The 27,749-nt window shown below is 44.2% G+C and overlaps 2 protein-coding genes and 1 long non-coding RNA gene across 4 annotated transcripts in view; 2 read left to right on the forward strand and 1 right to left on the reverse strand.

Moving 5' to 3' along the window:
- The first annotated feature begins 1,999 nt into the window (after positions 1-1,999).
- Positions 2,000-4,289, forward strand: LOC125487557. The gene is made up of 3 exons (XR_007265953.1): positions 2,000-2,053; positions 2,466-2,607; positions 3,131-4,289. It is a non-coding gene; the product is annotated as an uncharacterized LOC125487557 (long non-coding RNA).
- Positions 4,290-4,296: 7 nt separating this feature from the next.
- The window catches only part of LOC109915890 (zinc finger protein 420-like), a 39,168-nt gene continuing 15,715 nt past the window's right edge, over positions 4,297-27,749 (forward strand). The window contains exon 1 of the mRNA XM_048619310.1: positions 4,297-5,192. Within this exon, the coding sequence (XP_048475267.1) occupies positions 4,411-5,192 (782 nt within the window). The 5' untranslated portion in view covers positions 4,297-4,410. The remainder of the gene's footprint in view (positions 5,193-27,749) is intronic.
- On the reverse strand, positions 10,345-17,551 carry LOC109915888 (zinc finger protein 239-like). Of its 2 annotated transcripts, none has more exons than XM_020515568.2 (2): positions 17,320-17,551; positions 10,345-14,056 (listed from the first exon to the last, which is right to left on the reverse strand). In XM_020515568.2, the coding sequence occupies exon 2, from the start codon at positions 13,951-13,953 to the stop codon at positions 13,312-13,314; it is 642 nt and encodes a 213-aa protein (XP_020371157.1). In that variant the 5' UTR covers positions 13,954-14,056; positions 17,320-17,551; the 3' UTR covers positions 10,345-13,311. The 2 variants fall into 2 exon arrangements, with proteins under 2 accessions (XP_020371157.1, XP_048475207.1); XM_048619250.1 differs by lacking the exon at positions 17,320-17,551 and adding an exon at positions 16,322-16,728.

The following is a 27,749-nucleotide window of genomic DNA, read 5'->3' on the forward strand; positions in this document are numbered from 1 at the left end:
ACAGAAGTTACAAACAGGAGTAGGCATTGAAGCCTGCACCACCATTCATCATTGTAGGAAGTAAGGTTTGTAGGAGTGGGGAGAGATCAATTGGACTGAGTCTCCTCCAACCCCGGTTGACCTCTCCCTTACCAGCAATATTCGTCTGCCTACCCGCCCATTCACAGCCCTACCGGTTAATGCACAGGTATCCATGCTCGACAGCATCAGAAAATGCAGCCTTCAAAACTTGCATGTTGTGTGAAGTTGAGAAACATTGTGAACAGTGAGGAAGAAAGTGTAGGACCTCTAGAGGACACAAATTCCCCTCAGCAGTCTGTGTATGTTTATGTGTTGAACGTGGACTGGAAAATGAGAACATGCCACTAAACTATCTAGTAGGCAAATCTTACAACTAATGGAATGAAAGGAGCAGTAGCAACATAAATACAGAATTGACATAGGTATCAGTAAACAGTGTAGCCAATAATAGTTGGAAATGGATTGCTGGAAGGTACACAGTAGATTTCCACATGGGATTACTTTGCAGGCCCCTCTTATTCCTGATATATATTAATGATATGCAGGGCATGATACAGGGAAGAATCTTCCCACCTTGAGGATAGTGGATGTTTAAAATTCACTGCAGAGTTTGGCAGTCAAGGTGAAAAACAATGCCTTGAAAAGGTAACTGGATTTGCACCATAACCTGCCACATGACAGACTTGGTGTTAGGAGATAGAACTAAAATGGAAAGCTTTTTGACCACACATACACTGAATAGCTTTTTTTTAAAATACCCTTGTCTATGGTTACTTCCACCTCTGCTGTTTAAAAAAAAAAATGACTGTGCTGTCACCACTGTCTAGGAAAAGAGTTCTGAATACTCATGACCCTCTAAAGGGAAAATGATAAATAATCTCCATTTTAAATAGAAGACTCCTTATGTTTAAATTGTGTCACTAGTTCTAGTATCTGACAGGAAGAAAACTATTCTTCTAGCATCCATCCAGAATTTTTCTTTTTGCCTGTGGAGAGATTTGAAACAAAATCACAAGTGAAGACTCAAAAATCAACTGGATTTACTCAACAGCCACAGAGTCTGGTATCCAACATTTCCACCAAAAAGGTTTGCAGGATATATTTGTGGAAAATGTTTCTATTTGTGGATGGATGAGATTAAAAGTTAATTACTCAAGTATGTTGTACTATTAAGAAGCAAATTTAAAACTGAAGGTGTTGGAAATAGTCAAGATAGTGAGTGGTAGTTGAGGATTGAAAATAGGGTTTGTAAAGTCACATGGTAAAGATTTGTAAGGGAAAATGTATTCCCCTCTCTTCAGACATTGGCAGATCTGCTGAGTATTCTGGAATTTATAGTTTTTTTTTAAATTTCAGGTTAGAGCATATACATTTGGAGAGCCTTTAAAAGATCCAAGAATTTGGTCCACAGTTAGCTCATTCTTACTGTCAAGATGAAGTTTGGATGCTCTGAGCATGAAACGTAAATCACTTGTTCAATACTAAGCAAAAAACTGCAGAAGCTGGACATCTGAAATAAACAAAAAGCTGAAACTCAGTAGGTCTAGCAGCATCTGCGAAGAGGAAACAGTAACAGTTTCAAAGTAATGTCATTGGACTTGAAACTTTAACTGTGTTTTCTCTTTACAGATGCTGCCAAACCTGCTGAGTTTCTCCAACAATTTGTTTATTTTGCTTCTTTTGGCTTGTTCACTTCTCCTGCTCTGACTCTAGTGAATTCCCATCCAACAGGGTAGAACTGTGGTGGAGATCTCGTGCACATTGGTTGCTGTGTCATTAGATTGACTAGTCTCAGATCTTGACTTGTCGGGCTACAGTCGTTTGGAACAAAAGTCACAATTTTCTGTCCCGTTGCAAGCAATTCAATGGTGAAGCTTTTACCCAGCATTCACAGCGGGCGGAAAATGAGATTTGAACGCTGCTCGGGGCTGGACGCATGCGCGCGGGGTTAACGGGGCCGTAAGCATGCGCAGTGTCACGTTAGGCCTCGAGCATGCGCAGAGTCAGACAGTGATTGGAGCTGGACGAAGTGGTGAGGAAATGGCGACTTTTTAAAAAAAACAATAGAGTAGGTGGCGGAGGAAGAAATAGTGGCAGCGAGGTGGGCAAGAAAGTTTTCATAAAGCCGAAGTGAAGGTTACCGACACAGAATTGAGAGAGGATCAGTTACCCCCTCGCAGCGAAGGGCGACATTACTGAATTTTTCCTTTTGCTCAGGCCCGGGTCTCCGCCGCCAACTTTATTGGGGGCAGGAGGGCATCAGGACGCTTGCGCGGTCGACATGTTTATAGGGGGCAAATATCGGTAGGGCGCACGCGTTAACTTGCTTTACGGAAGGTAAGGAGGGGAGGAATTACACGCAGCAACCAGGAGCCAAGAGCAATTTTTGTCTCTCCCTAATTTTCTATTTTGGATTGACGATGAGGAATTTTGTAAACCTGCAGGGTTCTGGAAGTCAAGGACTGAGAGACCAAACACCCCATCAAGATTTAATAGAGTGGCTCGATCCAGCAGGACTTGAATGTGATCAGCTTCTGAATGTGCAGGGGAAAGGTTTGTCCGCTTGTCCGTGGGAGAAGATTTCAGGTATCAGAGTGAATGCACGGAAATACAACAAATCCTGGTTAGAGTACACCTAGAGAAATGTGTTCAGCTCTGTGTGACAAACCTTCAGAAGGAGTTAATGGCCTTGGAAGGATTGTAACACAGATCGACCTGAATGATATCTATACTTCATGGCTTAGATTACAAAGTATGATTGACTCTTTTGTACAGTTGGGCCATTTGTCCATTGGATACATGCAACTCTTCAAATCAATCCAGTCACGTTCCCTAATCTAACCATGTATCCTTGTGTGTTTATTTCCCTAAACTGCATATTAAATTTCTTTTTGAAATCAATCCCCATTCCCCCACACCTTGCAGCAAATTGCACGTAGTTGCCAGTCACTGTGTGAAAATGTTCTAAGCATGACATCTCCCCTGTGTCTCACTTCAAACCATCAATCTGTCCCTACTCTACAGAAGATCAGCTACTGGTAAAAAATTGTTATTTCTCTACCTTATTTAAACCTCTTGTAAGTCTTGTCCACCTCAATCTCCTTTTCAGGAATCAGCCTGGTAAATCTCCTCTGCTCCCTCTCTGTGTTCCTGTGTGTGATGTAATCACACTGCGACAATTACACATCGACTTCACCCACTCTCGGGGATTTCCTCAACTGTGAGGTTTTTCTCTGACTCCGTTGCTTCTGAAACCCTTCTAGCTGCAGGCTTCAGAAGGAAGTTTTCAAATGGTAACTAGTGGAAGTATTTCAGGGCTGTGCATTTTTACAAATTCATTTTCAATCCAGAGTTTCAGTGCAGTGCTGTAAGAGGTTCCATATGTTATGTTACTTAGTTTTAGAATTTTACTGTTTTTACAAGTGGAAGCATTTGTAGGTCAGTGAGCACGGGGGTGATAGGTGAACAAGAGTTGTTGACAATAAGCACATGACTTTTGGATAATCTCAAGATTGCAGGGATGTTGAATGAGAGAGGCTAATTTGGAGGTAGTTAGGACAGTTTAGTTTGGAGATAACAAAGGAATGGATGGGAGTTACAGCAGAAAATGAGCTGAAACTAGGGTGGAGTCAGTGATGTTACTGAGGTGGAAATAGGCAGTCTTGGTGATGATGGGGATATGTAGTTGGAAACTCATTTTGGGGTGAAATGTTTCATTATGATTGTGAACGGTCTGGTTTAGGCTCAGACAATTTCCAGGGAGAGGGATTGAGTCAGTGGAGAGGGATTGAGTCAGTGGAGAGGGAGTGGAGTTTGTAGTGAGGATTAAAGACAATGGCTTCAGTCTTCCCAACATTTAAATGGAGGAAGTTTCTGTTCATCCAATACTGAATTTCAGACAAATTAGGATGGTGTTTGACAGAGGGAACTTGGAGGTATGTTCAAATACACCTGCTACCTCCTTTCAGGGGCTGGAAGTTCAGGATTTGAGAAATTCTCTAAAAGTTTTATTTGAGTTGTAAATATATAAAATGCTTCTCTTGCCTCTCCCTCCCTCTCTGCTTCTGCTTCGTTGTGGCCAGTTTTCTGTAGGTCCAGACAGGTTGGACATTAGAGAGCCAGCTGTGTTTTTATGAGAACCCAGCAGCTTTAATGCTCACTTTTCTGCATGTCAGCCCCATAAATTACAAAATCAATTCAGCTCAGTGTCAGAGTCTGCCTTTGTGTTTCTCAAGGGGGTTCTCTTACTTTATTTGTTTGTGTTTCGAATCAAAGACAGAGGATATTAGAACAAGAAAATTTGAATTGGGAAATTTGAACGAAACATCACATCAGGATCTGACGGAGTCAGCCAATTTATCTTAATGTGAATATCATTGGATTTTGAACATGGAAGGAGAAAGCACTGTTCACAGTGGGGAGAAACCGTACATCTGTTCTGTGTGTGGAAGAGGCTTCAGCCGATCATCTGGCCTGTCGAGACATCAGCGCAGTGACATGGTGGAGAAACCGTGGAAATGTGGGGACTGTGGAAAAGGATTCAAATCCCCTTCTGAGCTGGAAACTCACCGGCGCAGTCACACCGGGGAAAGGCCCTTCACCTGCTCTGAGTGTGGCAAGGGATTCACTCAGTCGTCCACCCTGCTGAGGCACCAGCGAGTTCATACTGGAGAGAGACCGTTCCCTTGCTCTGAGTGTGGAAAGGAATTCACTCGATTATCCATCCTGCTGAGACACCAGACCATTCACACTGGGGAGAGGCCCTTCACTTGCTCTGAGTGTGGGAAGAGATTCACTCAGTCATCCACCCTCCTGATACACCAGCGTCTTCACACTGGGGAGAGGCTGTTCACCTGCCCCGAGTGTGGCAAGGGATTCACCCAGTCATCCAACTTACTGAGACACCGGCGCGTTCATACTGACGAGAGACCTTTTCAATGTCTGGATTGTGGGAAGGGCTATAAAAGCTCGGGGGAACTGATGTCCCATCAACGTGTTCACACGAATGAGAGGCCATTCAGATGCTCTCATTGCGGCACTGGTTTCAAGCACTCATCTCAACTCACAGTTCACCAACGAGTTCACACCGGGGAGAGGCCATTCACCTGCTCTGAGTGTGGGAAGGGATTCACTCGGTCATCCCACCTTCTTGGGCATAAGCGAATTCACAAATAGCAACAATGATTATCACACCCAGGATTGCACCATGTCCACTGGGGTCTGTTTGTGCTGATGTTGATTAAACCCCAGCCTAGTTGTAGGTGTTAGTATTCCAGATAAAAGTTAAATAAATCAATTTTGCGTTAATATAGACTGTGTTGAATCCTCTGATTATGTTTAACACAAGTTCATTCCTTGTGAAGGACTCATTCTCTTCTATTCCCTCCATTGTCGCATCCAACAATAAGTGTGAGGAGCTCATGGAATGTTCGCCAAGATTGGAACAATCCTATTTTCTGCATCTGCCGCTTCCCATCCTTCCACTGAACCATCCTCGGAGTGAGAGACAGTAGGAACTGCAGATGCTGGAGAATCCAAGACAACAAGGTGCAGAGCTGGATGAACACAGCAGGCTAAGCAGCATCATAGGAGCAGAAAGGCTGACGTTTCGGGCCTAGACCCTTCATCAGAAATGGGGGAGGGGAAGGGTGTTCTGAAATAAATAGGGAGAGAGGGAGAGGTGGATAGAAGATGGATAGAGGAGAGGATAGGTGGAGAGGAAACAGACAGGTCCTAACTCCCCACCTACACTCACCTTTACTGGCTCCATCCCCGCCTCTTTGACCTGTCTGTCTCCTCTCCACCTATCCTCTCCTCTATCCATCTCCTATCCGCCTCCCCCTCTCTCCCTATTTATTTCAGAACCCCCTTCCCCTCCCCCATTTCTGATGAAGGGTCTAGGCCAGAAACGTCAGCCTTTCTGCTCCTATGATGCTGCTTGGCCTGCTGTGTTCATCCAGCTCTGCACCTTGTTGTATCCTCGGAGTGAGCTTCCTTGAATTCGATCTGAACCTTTTGTTTAGCTTATCTCTCACCTCCCTTCAATCTCTTGGGGTTCGTTTTGTCCATGACACCCACATCCTGCTCCTTCCACCCTACTCCAAGTATTTAGCGCGTCACCCGATTTTGCCACGTATAACTGTTCTGTCTTTTCAAGCCTTGTCCTGCTCTCCTTTAAGATTATAGTTGATTATTACAATTGGTGTATGTTATGTTGGGATAGGTCCCTTTAAGAGGTGAGACATCAGCCAGCATTCACTGGCTTATTCAGGTTCGCATTGAGCTTTGCAGAAATCGCAGCTTGGGAATAAAACCTCCCTGTTTGAGGTTTGCACAAAATGACAAGGCTGTATGTTCTGTTTCATTTTAGAATCATAGAACCCCTACACTGCGGCAAGAGGCCATTTGGCCCATTGTGTCTACACAAACCGTCTGAAGTGAATCCCATCTAAACCCAGCCTTTTACCCTATCCCTGTGACCCTGCACTTAGAATGGCCAATCCAACCTACCCTGCACATCTTTGGACTGTGGGATGAAATTGGAACACCTGGCTGGAGACACAAGGAGAACATGCAAACTCCACACAGACAGTCGCCCAAGGCTGAAATCAAACCCAGGTCCCTGGCACTGTAGGGCAACAATGCTAACCACTGTGCTGCCCAGTTCTGACTGGAGCTTAGTAATTACCCAGTACAAATCAAGTACCATCATCCATCAAATGAACCCGTTGTTTACATTATTCTCTGAGGAATGTGGGTGTCACTGAGAATGTCAGCATCTGTTGTTCAACTCAAACTGACTTTAAACAAATCAGCTTGTTCCACTATTTTAGACTTAAGAGTCGACCACATCACTGTGATTTTGGATTACATGTATGCCAGGACAACAGATCCTTTCTCTTAAAGACAATTAGTGAGACGGATGAGTTTTAATGACAGTGTTGACGTAGCCACTAGCACAGGGACCAGCTTTGTATTAAAGCGAAAAGCTGCAGACACTGGAACTCAGAAGAGAAAACAGGAAGTGGTAGAAAATTTCAGTAAATACATGATCCCCTTCTATGCCTTTTCAGCTGGGTGGGTCTGCCCTGTCTTGATTCCATTCTTATTGATACATTTGTAGCTACAGGATCAATTAAAGTGGCAGTCGTTATATGAGGGATGTGTCTCACATGCCCTCTAAATGATCAGATGTCACTGAACTTTGACACACAAGTGTTCTGTTATCTATCCCATCTTAATGGTGCAGTATTGATGGGCTGAAGGGCCTCTTTGCATGCTGTAAAACATCTCTGACTCCCAACTTTTGCAGCCTCTGAATGAGATCAACAGAGAAAAGTGAAAACATTCTGATCCTCTATTGTCAAACTCATGGAGGACAAAATCATCTGATCATTCCAATTAAAGATCTGATAACTATGATTAAATACAAAGTGAAGAACAATTGTATTGCTCTGACATGGATGAATTGAAGCAGATTAATTGGTAAGATTGGTTAGCAGTTCTGATGAAGAGTCGCTGGACTTGAAACATTAACTGTATTCTTACTCACTCCACAGATGCTGCCAGTCCAGCTAGGTTTCGCCAGCAATTTCTGGTTTTGTTTCAGACTCCAGCATCCGCAGTTCTTTGTTTTATTTTGGGTCGCAGCTCTATTATTGCAGGATGGAGTTGCTGGGAGAGAGACTTTGTTCTTATCCATTCTGCACCGTCTGTTTGCAGAGTCTCTCTTCCCTTCCCTGGATTAAATGAGAGTTGGTTTCTCGGGGGACCAGTTGGTTTCTCCTATCTCTCCACGGAGTTAAAACAATTGATCCCTGATTCTGTTCCGGGAAATTGTCCCCGTGTTTTCTCCAAGGCCTTGACATCTTTCCCAATGCTTGGGATGAGTCAGTGATTTAAAGAGATTCAGTGGAATATTCTTGCTGGTACACTCCATTCATAAAACTATGGACCTTACTGCGAAATAACTAGATCACAATAGGACTTAGTTGATTGACGGCATCATGGGTCCAATAGGAAGTGGGTGGGCGTGACCGGATCGGTCACACCCCTGGCCTTACAAGCAATCAGAGTGAAGGAGGGGCGGGACCGGCGGCGTGACCATCAGCAGGAGCGGCGCAGCGGCACTTCCTAAAGTTGATGTGAGACGTGTGCATCGGTAAAAGGGGAGAAACAGCAGACAGCCGTGGAAAAACGGAGTCCTGTGTTGGAGGTTTCAGACTCAAATTAGAAACTTCCCCCTCCTGCGTTTGAAGTAAACGGGAAGACGTTTGCGGGCCTCACCGCCATCTTTGTTGGGGGATCCGCGGAATGAATACGTGGCCATATTTCATGGGGTCAAGGCGTAGCAAAGCGCATGTGCATCTTACAGGGGTTAAGTGGTAACCGGAGCAAGATTTACACACAGCAAACTCCAATTAAGAGGACTGTTTGTCTCTTCCGAATTTCTAAAACTGACACTAAAAACTCCTTTTTGCAGGATATTAAACGAAAAGTATTCCGGAGCGGAAATATCTGACAGTCAATCAGTTAATCAGGATATGAACATCATCGAGCTTTGAATGTGGGAGGATTAAGGTTTTTGTTCTGTCTGTTGATAAACAGTTTTGAACTTATGAGACCGAGAAGGCAAGACAATGATGCGACCTTACAAACGGAGGTGTTGTTCAACCGTGACCCTAACAGGTCAATTGTGGTGATGACATAGAAAGGGACATGGTGTGAGTAAGGACTCGAACTTCTTGATAATCCCAAGGCCATAGAAGTTGAATAAAAACCAAAAGAACTGCTGATGTTGTAAATCAGGAACAAAAACAAAGTTGCTGGAAAAGCTCAGCAGGTCTGGCAGCATCTGTGCAGGAGAAAACAGAGTGAACGTTTCGGGTCCGGTGACCCTTCCTCAGAACAGATAGTGGCTGGGAAAACGTCAGTTTATATGCAGAAAATAGGGATGTGGGTGGTGTATGGAGTAAACGATAAGATAGAGCCCAAAGAGAGAGAAAGACAGTTGGACAGACAAAGGAGTTGCTAACGATCAGGCTGGGAGGGTGAATAGTTGTTAATGGGGACTGTTAGTGACTAACAACAGGGGGTGTGTAATGGCAGGCTATGTGGTAACAAAGCCTGGTGTGTGGGCTGGGGGGCTGGGACTTGGGAGAGTTTAGGCCCTAAAATTATTGAACTCAATATTGAGTCCGGAGGGCTGTAGGGTCCCCAAGCGGAAAATGAGGTATTGATCCTCCAGCTTGCGTTGGGCTTCACTGGAACACTGCAGCAAGCCAGAGACAGAGATGTTGGCCAGGGAGCAGGGTGGTGCATTGAAGTGGCAGGCAACGGGTAGTTCAGGGTCTTTTTTTGCGAGCAGAACGTAGATGTTCTGCAAAGCGGTCGCCAAGTCTACGCTTCGTTTCCACAATGTAGAGGAGACCACATTGTGAGCAGCGAATGCAGTAGACTAGATTCTCGGAAGTGCAGGTGAAGTGTTGCTTCACCTGGAAGGTATTTTTGGGCCCTTGGACACTGGGGAGGGAGGAGGTAAATGGGCAGGTGTTGCACCTTCGCCGGTTACAGGGGAAGGTGCCATAGGGCTGTGGGGAGGTGTTGGGGGTGAAGGAAGTGTGGACCAGGGTGTCCCGGAGGGAACGGTCCCTGCGGAAGGCGGACAAGGGAGGGGAATATGTGTCTGGTGGTGGCATCTTGCTGGAGGTGGCGGACATGGCGTCTGTTGGCCATTTCCGCCACCTCCAGACACATATTCCCCTCCCTCCCTGAAAGCCTGATGTTTCAGCTGGAGTAAAACTAAGTGGCAAATAGTATAAGTCCAGCAAATATTAAATTGGTTTAAATTACAACAGTTTGCTAATGCTGTAAGAGAAGTTCAGAGATAGCTGTAAACTCCAACTTCAGTGCTGAGAACAACACTGAATATCAAAGCCTGAGCAAGTCCTAATAGTGGCTTTTCCATTTTTTGTCAGTTTAAAAAAAAACTCAATTCTTCTCATTATGCAATTTGTTTAAAAAAACTAAATCAATAATTCAAGGTTTGGAAATGAATTCAGTGAGAATTGATGAAATTAATTTATGTCGCCAATTATACCTTCTACCTGTAGAATGTATTCAGTTCCCAGCTCTTGTCAAGTTTACACCACAATTGTTAACAGCTGATGGTCACTGCCTAAGTTGGTCAAATGGTCACTGATAAGGAAGTGTCTGACTTGATGAGAACTTTGCCGAATTAGCGAGGACTGAGACATCTCTTTAGGATTTGTTTTACTTTTATATTCAGAAGTGCTATCTGAGTGACTTTCCCACTACGAAATCAACATGACATTTTTTGTTTGTTTTTATTGAAACTACTAACCACGACAAGTAAAACAGTCTTGTAGGCTATTAAGTATTTACGGAAGAAGCCCATTATGGGCAATGCAAAATTGCTTTTATACCCAGAAGTGCTATTACGAACAACTGAGCAACTTTCCCACCAAAATCACTGCAATTTTTCTTCCCCTTTTTTTTCTCTTTCAACTACCATCAGTAATCACCCGTGTAGTCAATCAAATATTTACAAACAAAGCCTTTTATTGGCAATGCAAATCATCAAAAGTGAGGGGGTCTCTTTCGAACCTGTTTGCCTTTCATTTCAAATTGTTTTCAGTCCCTTTAATTGTAATTGTTTTAGGCGTCTCTTTCATTGCTCTCAGGATGTGGCTGTCACAGATAAGGCTAAAATTTATTGCCTATCCCTAAATATCCTGAAGATGGGCTGTAAACAAAAAATGCTTGAAATCACAGCAGGTCAGGTAGCATACATGGAGAGACAGTAAGCTAACGTTTCAAGTCTAGATGATTGTTCATCAGAGCATAGAAGATGGGGTCCTGAAGATGGGGTCAGCTGTATTCTTGAAACAACACCATTCTTGGGGTGCAGAACCACTCATAGTGCTCTTAGGAAGGAAGTTCCAATTATTTGACTGTCTCTCTCTTTCTTCCCCCCACTTCGAATTATAAGTACTTTTGGCATAGTAGTTATTTTCTGCAGTGCAGATACCCCAAAACGATCTGCTCAACATTTCTGCAATTTACTTGTTATCCATTATTACTCTTTAGAGGACCAATGCTCACTTTACTTTCTCTTTTTATTTCTAATACAAGCAAAAGCTGTTACACTGAGTTGTTAAATTTACAGCTGGCTTTTTACCCCTCATACATCTAATTTCACCCTCATAGTTTTCAGTCTTTCTTTGCTGGTTTTAAAATTCTTTCCAGCCTTCTGACCTGCTTTCTTTTTTTAAGAATTAGAATTATAGAATCTCCACAGTGTGCAATCAGGCCATTCAGCTCATTGAGTCCACACCGATCCTCACAACAGCATCCCACCCAGACCAACCCACCCACCTAGCCCTATCCCTGTAACCCTGCATTTCTTATGGCTAATCCACATCCCTGGCAATTTAGCAAGGCCAATCCACCCTAACCTGCACATTTTTGGACTATGAGAGAAAACCAGAGGACCCGCACAGAAACAGGGAGAATATGCAAATTCCACATGACAATCACCCAAGGGTGAAATTGAACCTGGGTCCCTGGCGCTGTGAGGCAGCAGTGCTGACCACTGTGTCATCCCTGTATGTTGTTCTTTGTTAACTTCCTTAGTTGACCACAGATGGGGTTCCTTCTACTGGAAATTCTCCTTTTAAACTGCAATGTAACATTGCTGAATGTATTGAAGTCAAAAGGTTCCTCATGCTTAGATTACATGGAATACAGGGAGAACTAGGCATTTGGATACAGAACTGGCTTGAAGGTAGGAGAGAGAGGGTGGTGGTGGAGGGTTGCTTTTCAGACTGGAAGCCTGTGACCAGCGGTATGCCACAAGGATCAGTGCTGGGTCCACTGCTTTTTGTCATTTATATAAATGATTTGAATGTGAACATAGGAGGTATGGTTAGTAAGTTTGCAGATGACATCAAAATTGGTGGTGCAGCGGAAAGCAAAGAAGGTTACCTCAGAGTACAATGGACCTGGATCAGATGGGCCATTAGGCCAAGGAGTGGCAGATGGAGTTAAGTTTAGATAAATGTGAGGTGCTGCATTTTGGAAAGGCAAATCAGGGCAGGACTTGTACACTTGATGGTAAGGGCCTGGGGACTGTTGCTGAACAAAAGAGACCTTGGAGTGCAGCTTCATAGTTCCTTGATTGTGGAGTCACAGGTAGACAGGATAATGAAGAAGGCATTTGCTATGTTTGCCTGTATTGGTCAGTGCATTGAGTATATCAGTCAGGAGATTACTTTGTGGTCGTACAGGACATTGGTCAGGCCTCTTTTGGAATACTGCGTTCAATTCTGGTCTCCCTGCTATAGGAAGGAAGTTGTGAAACTTGAAAGGGTTCAGAAAAGTTTACAAGGGTGTTGCTGGGGTTGGAGGGTTTGAGCTATAGGGAGGGGCTGGATAGGCTGGGGCTATTTTCCCTGGAATGTCAGACACTGAGGGGTGACCTTATAGAGGTTTACAAAATCATGAGGGGCATGGATAGGTTGAATATCCAAGGTCTTTTTCCCAGGTCAGTGGAGTCCAAAACTAGACAGCATAGGTTTAAGGTGAGAGGGGAAAGATTTAGAAGGGACCTGAGGGGCAACTTTTTCACGCAGAGGGTGGTGCATGTATGGAAATGAGCTGCCAGAGGAAGTGGTGGAGTCTGTTACAGTTACAACATTTAAACGTTACAACATTTAAAAGACATCTCAATGGATACATGAATAGGAAGGAAGAATATGAGAGATATGGGCCAAATGCTAACAAATGGGACTCAATTAAATTAGGATATCTGGTCGGCATAGACGAGTTGGACTAAAGGGTCTGCTTCCAGGCTGTACAGCTCTATGACTCTATCTCCTGAGATGTCTGCCACTGCTTCTCTACTGACCTATCTTAATTTCTTTTGCCAGGGCAATTTAGACAACTCTGTCTTCAATCCTTTGTTATTGCATTTATTCAAGTTTCAAATAGTAGTCTTAGATTCACTCTTCTCTTCCCTGTACTGATTGAAAATTCAAACATGTAGTGATCACAACTGCCTACAGACTGTATCTTTATGATGCCATTCATTCAGTTCATTCTTGGATTTGACGAGCAGCGAAGTGCAGTGACTGTAGTTACTTGTGAATTCGGTGGCGTTTTACCAGATGGGATGAACAAATAAATCCTCTTCCACTCTCAGTCCAGTTGAACAGTTTCTTTCCAGCGCGAACTCAGTAGTGTTGAGCAGCCAGTAAACTCTTTCCAATACTAAGAGCAAATGAATAGTTTCTTCCTAGAGTGTACTTGCTGGTGCGTGAGCAGATGGGACGACTGAGAGAATCCCTTACCACACACAGAACAGGTGAATGGCTTCTCCCCAGTGTGAACTCGCTGGTGCACAATGAGATGAGATGATCGCCTGAACCCAGTTCCACAGTGAGAGCACCTGAATGGTCTCTCATCGGTGTGAACGTGCTGATGTGACATCAGGTTCCCCGAACTTTTATAACAGTTCCCACACTCGGGACATTTAAAGGGTCTTTGACTAGTGTGAACACGTTGATGGGATATCAGTTCCCCAGAACCTTTGAAGCATTTTCCACAATCTGGGCATCTAAAAGGTTTCTCTCCGGTGTGAACTCGCTGGTGTGTCTGCAGGGTCGATGACTGAGCAAATCCCTTCCCACACTCAGAGCAGGTGAACGGCTTCTCCCCAGAGTGAGTGCGCCGATGAGCTTCCAGCTTTGATGGGGAAATGAATCCCTTCCCACATTCCTCACATTTCCACGGCTTCTCCCCAGTTTGACTGCACTTATGTTCTGATAGGTAGCATAATCGGCTGAAGCTTTGCCCACATACAAAACACATGTACGCTTTCTTCCCTCTGTGAGCAGTATTTTTAACTTGCATGTTCAAAAGACGATAAGAATTACAATGTACTTTCGGTTCCTGATGCGATGTTTGGTTTGAATTTTCCAACTGCAAATCTCTCGATCTTCCCAGACCCTGTGAACTGGATGTAAAAGCAAAAAAAGGAAAGTGAGAGACAACGAACAAAAACACAAAGGCAGGTCGTGAAACTGAGCTGAATGAATCTTGAAATTGGTTGACGCTGGCATTAGGAAACATAGTGACCATGAAAGCTGCTGGATTGTCATAAAAACAGGTAAGTTTCCAGCCCAGAGGGTGTTCCTTTCCACAGTCCCCACATTCCCCTGGTTTCTTGGAATAGTATCTGCACTTGTGTAATGACTGGGTAATGATTGACTGAAGCCTCATCCATACATGGAACAAGTGTACATATTCTTCCCTCTGTGAATGGTGCTTTTGACTTCCATGTTCAAATTCTGATTCAGATCCTCATGAAACAAATGTCTGGGTCAGTTCTTGTTGTGATGTTTGGTTTTAGATCCTAACGTTCAAATCCTGCATTTCTAACTCCCTGTGAAGCGGGAGTGTGGGACTAAACATGATTGTTCTTTCAAAGTGACAGCACGAGCATAAAGAATTGAATGGCCTCCTTCAATCCCGTAAGTTTATACGGTGCCAGATGTTGGCCATTCAATCTCCTGAACCTGTTCCACCATATACTGAGGTCATGGCTGATGTGTGACCCTTGCCCCTTAAACCGCCCAGTGCCCATTTGACGTTACGGCCCTATTAACATTGATTGACATACCACTGGCAAGAGAAACATTAGAAACACTACTAAGAGAACGAGACCCAAGTGACACCATCTCCACAAACAACATGCTGAAACTACTGGACCGATGCCTCACGACCCATTTTACCTTTCATGGCCAACTCTATGAACAGATCAATGGGACACCAATGGGGTCACCTATCTCCGGGCTAACAGCAGAAGCAGTGATGCAGAGACTCAAAAGCATAGCCCTTCCACAGATCCAACCCAAACTATGGATCCGATACGTGGACGACACCTTCGTCATCAAACGGACCAAACTAGAGGAGACACACCAACTAATAAACAACACTCTCACCAGCATCAAATTCACCAGGGAAGAGGAAAACAACAAACAGCTTCCATTCCTGGATGTCATGGTAGAACGCAGGGCCAACTGGGAATTCCTAACAAGGGTAGACAGAAAAGCCACACACACTGACCAAGCACTGAATTTCAACACTAACCACCCTAACACCCATAAACGAAGTTGTGTGAAAACACTATTTAAACGAGCGACAACACACTGTAGCAATCCAAAACTACACCAAAAAGAAGAAGAGTACCTCCACCAAGTATTCAAGGACAAAGGATAGCCGGACAACTGGATCTGACGATGCCAGTCACACGAACAACAACAGGAAGATACTGCACGCCCTAACACACTCATCATGTTACCATACATCAAGAACATATCCAAACTAACCACAAGACTCCTATGACCATTTGGCATCAGAGTAGCACACAAACTGTGGAAGAAAAATTTTACATCACAAGGGTAGATGGGAATTTAGGCCAAGACAGAAAAGGCAGCCATGGGAGAAACTGATGGCATAGAGAAAGAATTTTAATTAGTTTAGCACGTGGGATTTTAATGAGCTTAGCAGAACTCGGGAGGTAGTTACTCAGACTGCGTTATCACTATGTGCATGTTATCTTAGCTAGAGCTAGAGAAGGACCTCTTGATATATTGTCACTATACCAAGGTTTTAGGCTGAATTAGAGATGTCCCTTGTATCCCCGCGGGGCCTAGTTACTGATAAGCTGGAGTTAAATCAAACCGTATATCGCTCCCCATGCTAGCTGCATGCCGAAGGTCATTTGAAAAAGTAATTATTAAGGTATCTGTAAAACAGCATTCCTGTAATCTCGAGCAGTGTCTGTTTTCTTTAAACTTACAATGAATGAATCAACAAACACAAGATGTCACAGGAACACCCTGCTCTGAAGTTAATGGTATAAAAGAGATTGTTATACTCTGTACAGAGAGAGAGTCAGGTGTCGGTGGAGATCGACACTCACTTTCCTTGGTACCAAGTAAGAAAATAAACTGCTTTGAACGAGAGCTGGAGTCAAGTCTCATTATTAGTTAAGTAGAAATAAAAATAAAATTTCTACAACACAAATCCACGTTAACCCTATGCCAACTGCTAACTCGGACCAAAGACCCCCAACCCACTGTGGACAGGACCAACGTAACATACAAAATTCCATGCGAGGACTGCGACAAACATTACATTGGACAGACAGGAAGAAAATTAGCCACAAGAGTACATGAACATCAACTAGCAACAAAAAGACATGACCAATACTCACTCATCTCCATTCACACGGATGAGGAGAACCACCAGTTCGATTGGGACAACACCTACGCTCGGTTCGCAACAAATGACTGCACCTCCCAGTCGCGAACCATTTCAACTTCCCCTCCCACTCCTTGGACGACATATCCAACCTGGGCCTCCTGCAGTGCCACAACGATGCCACCCGAAGGTTGCAGGAACAGCACCTCATATTTTGCTTGGGAACTTTGCAGCCCAATGGTATCAATGTGGACTTCACAAGCTTCAAAATCTCTCCTCCCCCGACCGCATCCCAAAACCAGCCCAGCTCGTCCCCGCCTCCCTAACCTGTCCTTCTCCCACCTCAAGCCTCACCCCCATCTCCTTACCTACCAGCCTCATCCCTCCTCCTTGACCTGTCCGTCCTCCCTGGACTGACCTATCCCCTCCCTAACTCCCTACCTACGCTCACCTTTACTGGCTCCATCCCCGCCTCTTTGACCTGTCTATCTCCTCTCCACCTATCTTCTCCTTCTCTCCCTATTTATTTCAGAATCCCCTTCCCCTCCCCCATTTCTGAAGAAGGGTCTAGACCCGAAACATCACCTTTCCTGCTCCTCTGATGCTCCTTGGCCTACTCTGTTCATCCAGCTCTACACCTTGTTATCTCAGATTCTCCAGCATCGGCAGTTCCCAATATCTCTAAACCAGGATCCTAGGACAGGCAAAACAGAGACAAGCATGGGAATTCCTAGAGGCCTGGTTCTTCAATTTAACTGGGACAACGTGACCATTCTAGCTCAAGCCAATGACAGACATCCAAGGAATTCCTAGAGGCCTGGTTTTCACCCCATAATGCAATTAACAAATATGTGGAATTAGACCCAATATATTAAACCCATGCAGAACAGAACCAGAAATGACACAACTCAACTTAACAGATCAGATCATAGAAATACCAAGCAGAGTACAGCAATATCGCTTCATTGGAGGCCGCACTGATGATGTTACTTATAAAGTGACAGAACCAACTTTTTTTCCTTCCACAAAGGCCAATGACTGTCGAATTCTGATGAATCAAGTAACTGTCTGATCCTGATGTGACGTTTCCCTTCTGCAAATCCTTCTCATTAATATGCTGTAAAAGTTTACAAAAAAAAATACAGCAATGCCAGTCCAGGACAGGAATTTAGAAAAAAACTAGTTTTCTTTTGGTTCAGTTTGCTGTGCGCAAACATTCTGCTTCTCGTCCAACCCTCACAATGGGTTGCGACGCATGCGCCCCGCTGCCTCATGCCCCCTATAAATATGGCAGCCGCGCGTGTGTATTGCCTCGAACAAAGATGGCGGCAGGAAGGCGAGCCTGCCTTTGCGCTGCTATTGTTTCGAATTCCGATCTGGGAATACATTATATGTTTATGATGCCTCCTGTCTGCACTGTCTCCGCTTTTTCTCCTGCTGTCCGCTGTTCCCCCCCCCCCGTTTACCTCTCTCCACAACCTCACACTCAGTGCCTGAGCGAAATACTGGTTAGGGGGCCGCCCCTCGTTCACACTGATTGGAGGACTAACTGCACATGCGCGGCCTCCGACTCCACCCTCCACTCTGCTATTGGCCCGCAGATGCCGTCAATCAGTCGCGTCCTTTTCCGTGGTGGTGACGTAAACCTCCCTCCGTGCCGCCCACTGATTAGTTTCATTCACGTTGAATGATGCAGTGTCCACATTACTGGGGGAAGCTGGTGGCCATTCAGCCTGTTGTGGGTGTACTGGCTCCCTGTGAGTACGATGCAAATCTGTCCCAACTGATGGTGAACTAGAGCTGGGCGTTTCAGTGCACGTGTGGAATACCGTAGGGTTCAGTGCTGGGACCCCTCTCTGTTCGCAATACACATTAACGATTTGGACGAAGGAATTGAATGCAATATCTCCAAATTTGCACTAAGCCTGCTTGAACGGTGTGCTGTGAGGAGGATGTTAAGGCGATGCAGGGTAACTGAGGCAGGCGAGCTGAATGGGCAAATGCAACATGCTGTGGATAAATGTGAGGTTATCCACTGCACTGGCAAACACAGGAATTATTATCCGAGTGGTGGCCGTTTAGGAAAAGGTGAGATGCAATGACACCTGGGTGTCATGGCGGAGCAATTGTTGAAGGTTGGCATGCAGGTGCAGCAGGCAGTGAGGAAATCTAATGGTATGTTGGTCTTCATAGCAAGAGGATTTGTGTATTGGAGTAGAGATGCCTTGCTGCAGTTATAGGGAGCCTTGGAGAGGCCACACCTTGAGAATTGTATGCACTTTCAGTGTCCTCGTCTGAACGAATGGAGGGGTGGCGGTGGTAGATCTCATATAAAATCCCAATGGGGCTGTACAGGCTCGATGTGACAAGAATGTTCCACATGTAGGAGAAGTCCAGAACTAGGGGTCACAGTCTAAGAATAGGGGGTAAGCCATTCAGGACTGAGATAAGGAAGAATTTCTTCAATGTTGTGAACCTGTGGATTTCTCTCCCACAGAAATCTGTTGGGACCAGTTCATTAGAAATATTGAAAGGGGAGTTGAACATTGCCCTTACATCTAAAGAGATCAATGGGTACGGAGAGAAAGTGAGAATGGGATACTCATGATCATATTGAATGGTAATGCAGATGTGAAGGCCTGAATGGCCTACTCCTGCACCTATTTGCTGTCTTTCTATGTGAAAACTAACACCTCACTTTTGGACAGCATTGAAATGTGAAAAAGGAGGAGCCAAGGATAGATCATTGGGGAACACCAAACATAAGGTCTGAGGAGAGGAAAGGGAGGGTGGAGATGGGATGGGTGTTTGGAAGGAAGGTGGAGTCAGGGGTTGTTTTTCAAGGATAAGTGGTGGTTGTGGGATTAATGGCAAGATGGACAATAGCAGAAGAAATCATTATGGATACCATCAGTGTTGACATTGTAAAATAATCAATATTGTCTCAGGAGGCTCGGGTAGAGGTTAACAATTATTTATTTTGTCATTATATTGAGAGGGCATTCCAGAGAAAACTCCAAAATCAAGATTTACCTTCAGCAAGAAATCTCAGATTTATACGTTGTAATTCTCAGCTCCACCCTCTGCAATTGGATCCTCAGCTTTCTGACCCATAGGCTGCAATTAGTGAGGATAGGTAACTGCACCTCCTTCACAATAACACTCAACACTGGAACCGCCCCAAGGATGCATCCTCAGCCCCCTAACGTATTTCCTGTACACCTATGACTGTGTTGCCAAATTCCGAATGAACGCCATCTACAAGTTCGCTGATGACACCAATGTGGTGGAACGGATATCTAACGATGACGAGTGAAAATTTAGAAGGGAGATAGAGGGTTTGGTGACATGGTGCAATGAAAATAATCTGTCTCTCAACATCAGCAAAACTGACGAACTGATCATCGACTTCAGAAAGAAAGGAGGAGAGCATGCCCCCGTCTATATCAGCAAAACTGAGGTTGACAGGATCGAGAGCATCAAGTTCCTCGGAGTGATGATAACTGACGACCTGTCCTGAACTTCCCACGTAGATGCGATGGTCAAGAAGGCACAACAGCAGCTCTTCTTCCTCAGGCGGCTCAGGAAATTTGGCATGTCCATAAGGTCCGTCACCAACTTTTACAGACACACTATTGAAAGCATACTGTCTGGGTGCATAATGGCCTGGTATGGCAACTGCTAGTCCAGGACAGTAAGAAACTACAGAAGGTTGTGTGCACAGCCCAGATCATCACAGAAGCACACTTTCCATCCATGGAAAGGCTGCCCACAGCATCAAAGACCCACCGCACCCTGATAATGACCACCAACAACCTTTTCCGTCAGGCAGAAGATACAGAATCCTGAACATGCACAAGCAGGTTCAGGAACAGCTTCTTTCCAGCCATTATCAAACCGTTGGATGGACTCTAGCCTCAAATAATGTAACCTGTATGCATCTAAGTCTTTTTTATCTGTACATCCTTTGCTTGCTGTGATCTGTCTGTACTGCTCATAAACAAAGCTTTTCACTGTATTTTGGCACACATGACAATAAAATCAATCAATCACATAAACAGTATAATGCTCGCATTTTGTGAACTGCTCTGTTTTAGACAAACACCTTATTTTTCCAACGGAGTAGGACACTGACTTTAATGCAACATCTCTCCTTATTTTCCCCGAAGATGCTCTAAATCCTTTTGACAGCCTAAAGCAACTCTCAGAGTATTGAAATGCCTGTTGCTACGCTGAAGGTACTTTTGCTCGGGGTCAACAACATTGCAGCATCAGAAAAACTTGAACGTTATTGCTAGTTCAGCCACATTGCACTTTTGCAGGACTCTTTCAGGGAGAGTCCCAGAGGACTGGAAAATTGCTACCCCTCTGTTTAAGAAGGGATTAAAGCAAAAGACGGGAATTTATAGTCCAATTAGCCTAACCTCGGTTGTGGTTAGATTTTACAGTCCATTGTGAAGGTTGAGATTTCTGAATACTTGGAAGTGCATGGTAAAATAGGGCAAAGTCAGCATGGTTTCATCAAGCGGAGGTCATGCCTGACAAATCTTTGAGGAGGTAACAAGCATGTCAGACCAAGGAGAGCCAATGGATGTTGTCTACCTGGACTTCCAGAAGGCCTTGAACAAGGCGTTACACAGGCGGCTGCTGAGTAAGATACGGGCCCATGGTTAGAGGCAAGGTGATAGCATGGATAGAAGATTGGCTGTCTGGCAGAAAGCAGAGGGAGGCGATAAAAGAGTCCTTCTCAGAGTGGCAGCCGGTGACTAGTGGTCAATGTTGGGACCACAACTTCTCACTTTATACGTTAATGATCTAGATGAAGGCACTGAAGGCATTCTGGCCAAGTTTGCAGATGACACAAATATAGGTAGAGGAGCAGGTAGTAATAAGGAGGCAGGAGGCTCCAGAAGGAGTTAGACAGGTTAGGAGAGTAGGCAAAGAAGTGGCAGATGGAATGAAACGTGGAGAAGTGTGAGGTGATGCACTTTGATAGGAAGAATAGAGGCATGGACTATTTTCTACATGGGGAGAAAATTCAAAAATCTGAATTGCAAAGGGGCTTGGGAGTTCTAGTTCAGGATTCTCTCAAGGTAAACTTGCAGGTTGAGTCAGTAGTCAGGAAGGCAAATACAATGTTGGCATTTATTTCGAGAGGACTAGACTAAAAGCAGGGATGTGCTTGTGAGGCTTTATAAAGCTCTGGTCAGACCACATCTAGAGTATTGTGAGCAATTTTAGGCCCCATATTCAGGAAGGATGTACTCATCCTGGAGCAGATCCAGAGGAGGTTCACGAGAATGATCTCAATAATGAAAAGCTTAGCATATGAGGAACATTTGAGGACTGTGAGTCTATACTCAATGGAGTTTAGAAGGATCAGAGAGGATCTAATTGAAACTTCCAGAAGACTGCACAGCCTGGACAGATTAGACAATGAGAAGATGTTTCCATTGGTAGGAGAGAATGGACCTGAGGGCACAGCCTTAGAGTAAAGAGAAGACCCTATAGAACAGAGATAAGGAGAAACTTCTCCAGCCAGAGAGTGGTAAATCTATGGAATTCATTGCCACAGAAGACTGTATAGGGCAGGTCATTGAGTATATTTAAGATAGAGATAGATAGGTTCTTGATTGTCAGGGGAATCAAGGGTTACGGGGAGAAAGCGGGAGAATGGAGTTGAAAAACTTATCAGCCATGCTTGAATGGCAGTGCAGACTCAATGGGCCGAATGGCCTAATTTCTGCCCCTATATCTTATGGTCTTATAGTATGTGTCTGCCACATCTGCAAACCTTTCTTGAATAGAATAAGTGAATTATTTATACAAATCTTAAGCTAAGTTCCACAATTCTTTCAAATGTACTTGCTTAACCGATTTAAGATTTTATAAATGTTCCTCAAATAAATTGACATGGGCTTAACCCATGCCATACCCAGTATTTCCCCCTACAGTCAGCAAAATGGAGAAGTTGGGTGATCAACGGTTTAGTTATAATAGGGCCAGGGGAAGAGGGAAAGGTTATGTGGAGAAAGTGAACACTGACGGCCTGAGAACTCATTGGAAAGAATGTGGAGAAAGATACCAGTTTAGGTTTACAATAGCGGGAAGATTTAGAGACAGACTGGCTTGGTGGATGGATGGAAGGGAGGGAAGTGGTAGAGGCAGTCAGTCAAGTTGTCTCAATGTTTGTGACAAAGATGGTCCATGAGCTCCTTGTACATGTTTTTGGAGGTGTGGATGGAGAAGATGGGGGGTGTGGCTGTGGAACTGCTCAAAAGAAATTAATTTATGCACAGTTCTGAAGAAGGGTCACTTGACCCGAAACGTTAACTCTGTTTTGTCCTTCATAGATGCTGCCAGACCTGCTGAGCTTTTCCAGCAACTTCTGTTTTTGTTCCTGATTTACTGCATCCGCAGTTCTTTCGGGTTTTATTAGCACAAAGCTGATCTATTCCAATCTTATTCTGAATATTAGTAGAATTCTGCAGAAACACACCCCAACGAACATGGATGAATGAATGAATGATTTATTTATTGTCACATATATCTTGAAGATACAGCGAAATGTTTTTGTTGCCACAATCCGGCATTGATTTCAGGTACAATAGGGATAAAAAGAAATGACTTATGTAAGAAGTCATCTCCTGCTCAGATGGGGGATCTCAAGCATGGCTTCAGGGCTTTTGCAAGGTTTTCAGGTCCTCAAGGAGACTCGCTCCAGGAACAGCAGCAATGATGCTGGTGCCCTAGGAGATCCTGGCTCTGCCGCCACTACCATCTCATCGACACCGCCAGGAGTCCCGGTCCATGAGCCACTACCCCGACAACCTCCTCTGTCCTCACAGATGAAAAAAAGAAGAGAAAGTAGATGAAAAGTACGTAGAGAAAACGACACCGCCGGCCTGGAGCAGACAGGCTCCGATGAGTCCGAACACTGCTTACCGTGCTGGCACCAGCTTAAATCTGTGATTAGCAGCAAAGTCCAGTTGCTTCAGTTATTTGTCTGCACTCTGGTGCTTCTGCAGATTGGCTGTCATGTGAATCCCTTCTCACACACAGAGCAGGAGTGTGTCTGTGCCCAGTGTGAATTCGCTGGTGGACAGTGAGCTGGGATGATAACCAGAACCCAGCCCTTCAGTGAGAGCGCCTGAAACATCTCTCGTCAGTAAGAACACGCTGATAGGACTTTATTTCCAAGATCTTTTATAGCCCTTACCACATTCTGGATGTTTAAAATGTTTCCCATCAGTTTGAACTTGCTGGTGACTGAGCTGGTTGGACATTAGAGTGAAATCTTTCCCACACTCAGAGCGGGAGAACCACTTCTCCCTACTGTCAATTCATTTGTGTATAGTGAGGTCATATTATTGCTTGAGCTCTGCAGTGAGAGCACCTGAGCGGTTTCTCTCCAGTGCGAATGCACTGACGTATCAGCACGCTAGATAACTGAGTGAATCCTTTCCCATGCAGGAGGAGGAGGCAGTGCCCTCCTGGTATTATTGCTGGACTGTTAATCAAGAGACACAGAAAACATTCTAGAGACCTGGTTTCAAATCCCGCCAGATGGTGGAATTTGAATTCAATAAAATATCTGGAATTAAGAATCTAATGATGACCATTGTCAATTGTTAGGGGAAAAACCCATCTGGTTCACTAATGTCCTCTGGAGAAGGAAACTGCTGTCTTTACCTGGTCTGACCTGTATGTGACTCCAGACCCACGGCAATGTGGTTGGCTCTGATGTGCCCCTGGGCAATTAGGGATGGCAATAAATGCTGCCTAGCTAGCAACACCCTCATCCTGTTAATGAATAAAGTAATTCCACAATGCATAAAGAATGCAGGTTTATATCTACAATATATCCACCAGGTCACACACTGTCCTGACTTGTCTGACATCTAGTGCTGGATTTCCTCCACTTAAAGAAGACTGAAGTGATTGTCCCCATGACAAACTCCACTTCCTGACCACTGACTCCATCCTTGACCTTGGTTATTGTCAGAGGTTACAACCATGTTGAAATATTTCTTTATTAATTTTCTTCAGTAATTCTCTCATTAACTGTGGCATGGTGGCTCAGTGCTGTCGTCTCACAGTGCCAGGGACATGGGTTTGATTCTACATTCGGATGAGGGATGTTGTGAAACTTGAAAGGATTCAGAAAAGATTTACAAGGATGTTGCCAAGGTTGAGGAATTTGAGCTATAAAGGAGAAGCTGAATAGGCTGGGGCTATTTTCCCTGGAGCATTGGAGGCTTGGGGTGACCTTATAGGGGTTCGTAAAATCATGAGGGGAATGGATAGGGTAAAAAGACAAGATCTTTTAACAGAGTGGGGGAGTCCAAAATTAGAGGGCATGGGGTTAAGGTGAGAGTGGAAAGATTAAAAGGGACATAAGGGGCAATGTTTGCATGCAGAGTGCAGTGCATGTATGGAATGAGCTGCCAGAGGAAGTAGTGCAGGCTGATACAATTTTATTTTTCATTCACACGATGAGGGCATCACTGACCAGGCAGCATTTATTGCCCATCCCTAATTGTTCAGAGTAAATCACATTGCTGTGGGTCTGAAGTCACATGTAGGCCAGACCAGGTAAGGACAACAGTTCCCTTCCCTAAATGACATGAGTGAACCAGATGGGTTTTTCCAACAACCATCAATGGGTTCATGGTCATCATTAGACCCTTATTTTATTGAATTCAAATTCCACCATCTACCGTGGCGGGATTCAAATCAGGTCCCCAGAATGTTATCTGGGTCTCTGGATTAACAGTCCAATGATAATACCACTAGGCCATTGCTCCCCATAATTATAAAATTTATGTTATATGGGTATGGATGAGTATGTGAATAGGAAGTCTTTACAGGGACATGGGCCAAATGCTGGCAAATGGGACTCGAATTATTTAGGATGCCTGATTGGCATGGATGAGTTGGACTGAAGGGTCTGTTTCCATGCTGTAAATCTCTATGACTCTATGACTGTCTGTGTGGAGTTTGCACATTCTCCCTGTGTCTGCATGAGTATCCTCCAGGTGCTCTGGTTTCCTCCCACAGTCCAAAGATGTGCAGGTTAGGTGGATTGGCCATGGGAATGCAGGGTTATAGGGATAGGGTAAGAAGGGTTTAGGTTTGGGTGGGATGCTCTTCAGAGGGTTGGTGTGGACTTGATGGACTGAATGGCCTGCTTCCACACTGTAGGGAATCTGTGATCTCATGAACAAAGAACTCCCTTGCCTTCTGTTAGTTGTTATTTCTGACAAATTCACAAATGTAGATACAAGTATCACGCTATAATCTAATCTATTCTCCCACTTACTGTGTTTTAAGTTTATATTGCAGTTAATAATAGACAAACACTGTATTTTCTGCTGATCTGATTTGAATTGCCAATGAGGCAATTCTGAGCAATGGAATATCTTATCGGTGTTGCCATGGCGACCTGTCAGCAGGGAAGTCCCTGTTTGTGTTTCAGACTCTGACTAAAGTTCCCTTTCCCATAATATACAGTTAACCTCTCTCTCAGACATGTTATCATCTGCAAAACAAGAAACTCAGAGACAGAAACCTTTAACAGTGGGAGTGAATGTTGATAAACTTGCTACACAGATAATATGATTCAAGCTTGGGTGGAGAGTATGAATGGACAGAGGTCATCTAAACCTGTTAATCATTGGTTACATTGTATTGGGTCAGGATTTGAGGGATCTTACACCATAAAGGATGTCCAGGCTATGGGGGAGGTACAGCACAGATTCACTGAGAGGTTCCCAGGGAAGAGAGGTTTTAGTTAACAGGAGAGAAATTGTAGCTCTTTTCATTAAGATTCATTGAAGATCTGTAGGAGGAGTTAAGCATTTTGTGATGAAAAATCTATTTCCAGTAGTGGGTGAGTCAGGAAGATTAGACAATCAAATTGAAATCATCACCAAAAGACCCAGGTTGAAATATTGAGCAGACAGTACATAAAATGTTCAGGATGCTCAGAATGGTATCCTTGACAATGGCTAATGGTTTCCTTAATCTCTGGATTCAATGTTGTTTTCATTGCGGTACTGGATTTCACTGCTGGGTGTGAGGTAGACTGAACCACAGTATCTACTTGAAGCATTCTCTGTTCAGATACAGCACAAGTAAAGCTGAGGTTTTAAGTGAGTGCTTTGCATCTGTATTCACTGTAAAGGAGGACAATATAGGTATAGAAATCAAGTAAGGAGACTCTTATGCTTGAAAAATTAGCATTGAGAAGGAGAATTAACTGTTTCAGAGAGCTCAAGACTGCATGAATGAGTAGGGTGAAGGATTTTTTTTATAATACTGCATTTAATTCTGGTCTCCCTGCTATAGGAAATATGTTGTTAAACTTGAAAGGGATCAGAAAAGATTTACGAGGATGTTGCCAGGGGTTGAGGGCTTGAGCTATCGGGAGTGGCTAAATAGACTGGGGCTTTTTTCCTGGAGTGTTAGAGGCTGAGGGTTGACCTTATAAAATCCTGAGGGGCGTGGATTGGGTGAATAGCCACAGCTTTTTCCCCAGGGTGGGGGAGTCTAAAATGAAAAGGCATAGGTTTCAGGTGCGATAGAAAAATTTAAAAGGGACCTAAGGAGCAACTTTTTCACACACAGGGTGGTGCATGTATGGAATGAGCTGCCTGAGAAAGTGGTGGAGTTTGGTACAATTACAACATTTAAAAGGCAGCTGAATGGGTATATGAATAGTAAGGGCTTAGAGGGATATGGGCTGAATGCTGGCAAATGGGACTAGATTTATTTAGGATATCTGATCAGCATGGACAAGTTGGACTGAAGGGTCTGTTTCCATGCTGTACAACTCCATGACTATGACTCAGATGAGATGTATCCTGGGCTGCTGTGGGAGAGAAGGGAGTAGATTGCAGAGGTCTAACATTAATTTTCAAACTGTCACTGGCCACAGAAAGGGTGCCAGAAGACTAGAGCACAGCTAATGTGCTAGCATTATACAAGAAGGGTAATAGGGATAAACCAGGAAGCTAATGGCCAGTACATCTAACATCTGGAATAGGAAATCTATGAGAAAAATATTGAGGGACAAAAAAAAATGATTGATTTTTTTCAAGGAGATGACTAGTTGTGTAAATGATGTTAGTTGATGTCATCTACACAGACTTCAATAAGGCTCTTGACAGGGGTCACACATGGCAGGCTGGTTAACAAGTTGAGAGCCAATGGGATCTAGGCCAATTTGCAGCCTGATTTGGCTTAGTGGTAGGAAGCAGAGGGTGATGGTCCAAGGATTATTTTTGTGACTGAAACCCTGTATCCAGTGATATACCATAGGGTTTGGAGCTAGGTCCCTTGCTGTTTGTTGTGTACATTAATGATCTAGACATGAATGTAGGAGTTGCAGATGACAAAAAAAAAACAGTGGCATGATAAATAGCAGGTAGAAAGCCTTA

The sequence above is a fragment of the Rhincodon typus genome, chromosome 42 (genome assembly GCF_021869965.1).
Source record: "Rhincodon typus isolate 14 chromosome 42, sRhiTyp1.1, whole genome shotgun sequence".
Taxonomy (NCBI): Eukaryota; Metazoa; Chordata; class Chondrichthyes; order Orectolobiformes; family Rhincodontidae; genus Rhincodon; species Rhincodon typus.

Bases quoted from the DNA above. Each gene is read 5' to 3' on its own strand.
- LOC109915888 (XM_020515568.2), bottom strand. From the start codon at position 13,953: ATGCAAGTTAAAAATACTGCTCACAGAGGGAAGAAAGCGTACATGTGT.